Source organism: Porites lutea, chromosome 3, assembly GCF_958299795.1.
Source record: "Porites lutea chromosome 3, jaPorLute2.1, whole genome shotgun sequence".
Classification (NCBI taxonomy): Eukaryota; Metazoa; Cnidaria; class Anthozoa; order Scleractinia; family Poritidae; genus Porites; species Porites lutea.
In genome coordinates, this window is record NC_133203.1 from 42,783,985 (window position 1) to 42,791,484 (window position 7,500).

The window sequence follows — 7,500 nt, forward strand, 5'->3', positions numbered from 1 at the left end:
GTTTCAGTGAGCTTTGCACAAAGTCATTCAATAGTCATGAAAACGATGACACTACATACAATACATGCAGGTGCACTAAAAGATTATACAAAAAGTAATAGAAGTAAGAATATTACAAAGTTGTTAACAGAACTTTAATAAGCAATAGAGGTCATGGAAAAAACAAATGTAGCTATTATTTTTGCTATTATTACAACATCAAAGTCAACATACTACTTGCTTTATGATAAATCTCACTCTAAAACACATAAAACTACAATTCCGTTTTCAATTTTGTTACAAATTTCGGATTCACCAGTTAAAAAATAGGAAAAATAGGTCTTAGTTTAAAAATAGGAGAAAAAAGGAATATGCTCAAAAAATAGGAAAACAAAAATTACTCGACACCCTGGTCTTGCAAACAGAAATTTTCAAGAAGTGCCTAAAAACCTGACGTTTAAAAAAGAACACCACATCGCTGGCACTTAGTTAGATCCCTATTTTAGTATTAGGGGTTAATTTCCAATTTTCCAACAAGCATCCCCGTCACCTTTCAACCCCCTCGGCGGGGGGGGGGGGGTGAAAGTTAACGTAACTTCAGGGGTTGTCTCTTCCGATGCTTTATTTAGTGAGTTGCTATAAGCTGGTGCTATGCAGCTATAGATTTATACAGATAGCCAAATATTTAACAAGCAGCGTGTTTTCTTTAAATCAAGCCACGAAAGAGCGGTTACACATGACGTCACGGCGGCCATAATGGCGTTCCAAACCAATCCTATGGGAGATTAACTCTCTTCTCATATAAACGCTTTCTATTGTTTCAAAAAATTTGCGTAACTGCTGGCCACGTGTGTGAAAGCGCGCTGTACCAAAAAATTTCGGCTTCTTCTGTTGGTAACGAGGCACAGATTACGTACTACAAAAGAAACAACACAACCACACAATAAAGTCCCCAGGACAACTCTCTTGTTTGGTACCTTTGTTTCTTATATTATTAACCATTATGTTGCAGAACTATCAGCCGCCTTTCATGATGTTGAAGTTGACTTTGGCTTCTATCTTGATCGCCTGTTTTCTGCTAACAATTACAAAGGCACGAACCTTTCATCGGCATCATTACCAGGACGCTGAACCACATGGAAGGCTACCTTCTAAACGCTTCTTTTTAAAGGTTGATATCAGATAGTTTCTCATAGTTGTAAAACAAGCCGCCACTTGTTGCTAGATATCTGTTTCAGCCTGGTCTTCCTTACTGTCCCTCGCTGAACGGCTCACGCAGTTGGCTGTAAAAAAAAAAAAAAGAAACGGTGAAAACCCTGAAAGAAAAAGGCAATATTGTTTACGGCAGTCGACCATTGAAAGTAGAGGGTTCATGTGAGGTACTGGACTACTGGTTTTTGTCTCCTAACGGGACGGAGGAGTGTTACGTGACGAGACAAAAGAGGGCTGCGAGAAAGACTTCAATACTCGTCAAAAATCCTGAAACATTCGTGTGTGTTTCCCCTTTCCCAGTGTTGATTTGGGTATTACAGTCGTCTCAGTGCTTCAAAATAATTGTCGCGTCAATATTGGGGAAGGAGAGGGGCACATTTGAGTGAGAACAAAAGCGCGAAGAGTTAATGTAAGAAATGTTCCAGAAAATTCAAGACAAATGGTGTCTGTTTCAACGATTTGTGACGAGTATTGTAGATCTCCCTAGGGTGGTGTCCATTGGCTATATGACGTCACGGCGGCCATATTTGCGTCCGCAGTCCTAAAACAATGAAACGGTAGCCATAATGGTGTTCCAACATATCCTGTGGAAGTTGAACTTCTCTTTCTTTTGCATAGATGCTGACCACGAAAAGTGAAAACGTCCTATAATGGCTTTTCAGCCACAGTATATGACTAGTCTGCGTAGTTGACGGGATTGTTATATCCCGGGTACTTTATTGGCGGTGGAGCTGTGGTCTTCAGCCGGCTCCGTCGCCAAAAACACATCGACACTCCACCTACTAATTCCGCAAGCTACACAGGCAATAATATGACTGAAAGTTCAAACCACAAATGTAAACAGTAATTCAGTAAAAATATCAACAAAATACAGGATAAATTGAACAAAACATCCAACAAAACTACTACGAAATATAAACATTTACAGCCGAGGATATATAACACACATGAACGTACACACACCTGTATTAACTTAATTTTCACATTGATTTTCCCCTTACTTTCCTTTAAAACCATGAAGTTAGGATCTTGTACTGATTTTGGATGTCTACTCAAGAGCTTGGGCCCAGGAAACGTGAATGATCATTGCCCTACGGACATTCTCCATTTGATTAGTCAAGTCATTACCGTGGCATAATTTTGAGCGCAATCGAATATCCTTGGTTTTCAAGAACGTTCAAAATAACTATTAGCGCGAATCTGAACATTAACAATTATGGCAATTTCCGCCCCTGTGATAGCCTGCGAGCAAGCTCTCCATTTGGGGATATAGTAAAAAGTAGACGCGCGAGAGGCACGCGAGAGGAGACGGGAAAGCGGGGAGACGGCACCTCACTCGTGCGTTCTCGCGCGGCACGCTTCGCTCTCCCAAATAGGAGAGCTTGCTCGCAGGCTACCATTGTGAGTGCCCTTAATTTTTTTACTGACAATAAATAATTTTAGTAGCAGAAGGACTGATCAACTGCTGTTTTTTCCTTGTCAGAACTATAATTTTCGCCGCGGCAGCTGTGTTGCGCTTGGAGGATCAGGTTGTGAGGCCAACAACTCTAAATGTTGTCGAAAAGGCGACCCATACACAGGCACTCCGCGAAAATGTGTCAACAAGGGCAGTTTTTCGTCCCCGTAAGTCAGAATTAAACTTCTTGCAACACAAGAGTAAGCGATAAAAGTGGAAGAGACACCTCGCTAATTCAGTGGCTTTTTTTCGTTACCTTAGACGTTCCAGACGGGACGGGCGGGGGAAGAGATCCCAATTTAAATCGGAGTGAAAGTGGAATAATGGAAATAAAGCCCTTGTTTTGGCCAGGTGTCTCAACTACAGTCGAAGCTCTCCTAAGCTGAGATCAGGGGTCAATTTAATGGAACTTTTACACATGTAATTTACAAGTGTAGCCATTGTTTTAGAGTCTGAGAACAATAGTTACATTTGTAAATTACACGTGTAAAAGTTCTATTGAATTGACCCTAGGCTCTGTTTTTGTTTCGCTTTCTACGACAACGTAAGAGATAATGTATGAGAACTGCTAAAATTGGGCCTGACCTCAGGTTAAATTAAGCTCTTCCTGCGACTACTCTCGTAAGCGACCAGCTCTAGTTACGACCACCTTTGTGAAACCTCGTTTGAGCTTTGATTTAAACATTGTCATGAAAAGCTCTCGTAAGCGACCGCGACCACTTTAAGGTTAAGGATTACCCAACTGGACTGTTCCTTTATTTTTACGCCCTCTTAAGCGGCCACTCAGAATCTTATTCATTTAAATTAACTCCTGATACAACAAGAACTGTGAGTTTATTGAACGGATTCAAAATCTTGTGATCTAGATCAATTCATTTTTGCACTAATATTTCTACCTGGATTTATCAAAACCGGGTTAGCAAACATTTTGTGATTTCTCTTAACTTCTCCTGTCTTAGTTTGCTAATGTCGTTTTTTGGTTGTGTTGTGGTTACGGATTTCTGTAGACGTGGCTGTAGAGGGGATTTCGCGAGTTCGTGTTCTTTCTTACGTTACGAAATTTATGCATAAAAAGTGCAATATGAAATGTACCAAGATCAGAGAGCTTCATTAATTGCTAACAATCTAAATAGTGGAGTTGAAAGATCCTCAAATGAGGAAAAATTCATGATTCGAACTACTTTTTTCTGTAAATTATATAAAGGCTGATGATATTTCGCTTGTGTTAAACGTGAGAAGATTATGCGTGGTTGTGGATAGTCCTATAAGTGCCGCGAAAGTGTGTGATTGTGTGATTTCTGGATGGTGTTGACAGGCAGAACTCAGGTATGTTATTGCGTGGTTGAGCTGTTGCACTAAAACATTCCGTACCAGCCATAAAAAAAGTTTCGTCGTTGTTTAGCTTAGCGGATTGTGCCTTGGAAAACCAATTCTCGACTCACGAAAATTTGATCTTGGCCAGTAGCTTCAGCGGGCTCTTGGCTTTGAACCATAGGCCGGGTTTTGCAGATAAGAAAGTGATGATATTGTGCATTATGCTTCAATCAGTTGTCTATTCCATGCGAAATCCTGTCATTTATCGGACTGCGAAAAAAGTAGTGTTCTGCTAGGCTGCCTTACACTCAACTTTAAAATTTCTAGACTGAAATGACACCGGTTTGAAAGTTCAAGGAGTCAGATTACTGAATAAATGTTCTAAAATTTGCGCCATTTTAACTTTCGACTCGTTGAAATGCTTCTACGGACCACTAACTTACTATATACTGCCCGGCGTCAGACCACTTTTGTTTATTATTTATATTAATAATATACACGAAAAAATTACTCAATTCTGATTGGCTGAGAAAGGAGTGCAGCTCTTCTGTAACACGAGTGCAAAATGTGTAACACGAGTGCAAACTTGTAACACGAGTGCAAATTACAAATGCTTTCTGATTGGCTGAAAACACAAAAGAAACCAACAAGAACCAATCAGATTAGAGCTGTTTTAACAACACAGATTCAAGAAAATGGCCATGGTTTTCAGCAGACGACGACGGGATTTAATTTTGTAAGCAAAACAACAATGGAAAAGTTAAAAAAAATATTCCAAAAAAACCCGAACACGGTAAAAAGTACGTCTTTCTCGCTAAATGTATTGAAAATGCGTTGCTAAGAGAAAAATACTGTCGACAAAATCGAGGAAAACGAGCCAGAGAAACTAAAAAACAAGCTACTCATAACAGACTACGCTAAAGTAAAAAAAAAATAAAGAACAAAAACGGTTGCAACCACACGCAAACCATGACAGCTACACTCTTCAGGCATTTAAATGAACAAGGATTATTCAATGATAACAACAGGGATTTCAAGTCATGTACGTTATTTGTTGCTCTCTTTGAGTCTTTTGTGGAGCGAAGACCTCTATTAAAACATCCATGTGATGGTCTGCTTTTTTTTCTACCTCAGTAGCAAACGAAACCCGCGAAAATTTAAACTTCTGGTCCAAACTAAACCAATGGGCGAAAATACCACAACTCACACAATGAAAAGTATCCGTAGCTGGTATACTAGCCTTAAAGAAAGTGAGAAAAAAGTTTACAAATCATTGTGCAAGAAAAGCAACATGCAGTCAGCTGAAGAAAGCAAAGATTGTAAGTTCAGAACATATCGTCAGTGTCACAGGCCACAGAGGTATAAATTTCCTTAACGACTACGATGAAGCCGACGAAGAAGAGCTACGATGAATCTTGCAGTAGCCCAAATAAAATAATGAAAACTCCAGCGCTGAGAAAAAGCAAATATTATATTAATACTGACAGTTTCCGACATCACAACAACTGTGGCTCCTCTCACCCATCGATGGTAGCGTCGAAAGAAAACAAATTGCCTCCTTCATTTTCGGGTTTTAAATCTCAAAAATGTGTCCATGAATCCAGCTATGATGGGGTCTCAGGAACAGACAACGATAAACAGTCGTTAAAAATCCTTAGCAAGTGTCTTTCATCTTTGGCTGCTCGAAGCGTTCTCCTGATTTAAAAACGGCAGTATACTTCTTGAAAACGCTTCTTGTAAACGCCGAGCTCTCATAATCGAGGATGAATTTAAAAACACTTACTTTTGCTGATTGTTGTAAACCAAGTTATCTTTAACAGGCTGGTGATCATATAAAAAAATCCTTGCACATTTCCAAGTTCTTAGCTGAATGATTTTGAAAGCGTTGGTCTTGAAAAAGGTTGAATTTGACAAAGGTAGTAGTCTGTTTCAGCCAATCAGTTGAATGAACTAAAAACGCGCGCGCTGTCAAAATTTGTTGTCGTAGTTATGTTTTTCGTGTATATTATTATTAAGTAATCACATGATTTTTCTCGTGCAGTTTGGAATAAATAAGCACTTGTAAATTTTTCAAAGACCACAAAGTGCACTCGCCCTACGGGCTCGTGCACTTTTGTTAGTCTTTGAAAAATTTACTCGTGCTTATTTATTCCAAATTGCACTCGAAATCATGTGATTACCTATACTAATGACCTCTCTAATGCATCTAATCTGTTAAAGACTTTTTTATTTGCGGATGATACTAGCCTTTTTTATTCTCATAAAGATCCTAAGCAGCTCATTCGTGTCATGAATTGTGAATTATCAAAAATATCTGAATGGCTCAAAATAAACAAATTATCACTCAATGTCGCCAAAACAAACTATATTCTTTTTCGACCCAGGCAAAAACCCATTACTGTTACTGATACAATTACGCTAGATAATATTGCTGTGCAACAGGTTGAAGTGACAAAGTTTCTTGGTGTTTTATTAGATCAGCATCTTCCTTGGAAATATCATCATGTTACTAAAAAAGTATCAAAGACTATAGGAATCATAAGTAAAGCTTTGCTTCTTTCTTTCTTCTAAATCTTTGTTATCCTTATCCAAAACATTCGTTTATCTGTATCTTAACTACCGTAACATTGCATGGTGCTCAAGGTATCCATCCAATTTGAATAGGATTCTTAACCTACAGAAACGTATCGTCAGATTCATTTGTGGAACTGAATTTCTTGCCCATACTGCACCTCTTTTTCGGACTCTTAAAATCCGTGACATTTTTAACATTAATACGTTTTTGGTTGCGTGTTTTATGTACTCATATCATGATAACCTCCTTCCTCATACGTTTAACACCACCTTTGTTGCTAATCGCCAAGTACACACATATAATACTCGAAATGCTAATAACTACCGACATGATTTCTGTAAAACAAACATTAAACAGTTCACAATCCTTCATCTGGGACCTAAACTATGGAACTCCCTTCCCCATAATTTTACGGAACTGACAAGTCAGTCTAGTTTCAAGACTTCATTAAAAAATTACCTCATCGAGAGAGATATAGATTAAACTCGCTTGACCAAGTATGAGGAGCCCAATTTTCTACAAGCTATTTAGCTTCTATTGGGCTTCCTCGCCACTCTATCTATTACTAAAGTGCAATCTTAGTAAAAATATATATATTTTTTTCACTTTCTTTTTGTAATATTCATTTTATGTGGCAAATGTAAATAAATAAATTTGAATGGATTTGTGTTATTTCAAATTGTCAAGTGGTAGAATGAGTTGATTTTTTTGCTGACCCGGTTTTCAAAAATCCAGGTATATTTAGATTTGGGGTTATTTCGGTCTAAAAATTGGAAGTAAAGTTTAGCCGTCTCTGTATCAGATATAGACACTCATTAAACATTTAAAAAATTCTTTTGTTTTTTCTTCATGAATTACTGATAAGTTTCTGAAGCTCTTGTAAGCGACTACCTTCTATTGTTTTACCATGCGGTGGTCTACGAGAGCTCGTCTCGTAAGCGACCAGCCCTTAGTTACCACCACT

The 7,500-nt window shown here is 38.4% G+C and overlaps 1 protein-coding gene across 1 annotated transcript in view; it reads left to right on the forward strand.

Moving 5' to 3' along the window:
- Window positions 1-7,500, forward strand: part of LOC140929771 (uncharacterized) — a 15,133-nt gene that overhangs the window by 6,030 nt on the left and 1,603 nt on the right. Inside the window, exons 2-3 of the mRNA XM_073379481.1 lie at window positions 992-1,150; window positions 2,675-2,814. Coding sequence (XP_073235582.1) covers window positions 1,010-1,150; window positions 2,675-2,814 — 281 coding nt within the window. The 5' untranslated portion in view covers window positions 992-1,009. The remainder of the gene's footprint in view (window positions 1-991; window positions 1,151-2,674; window positions 2,815-7,500) is intronic.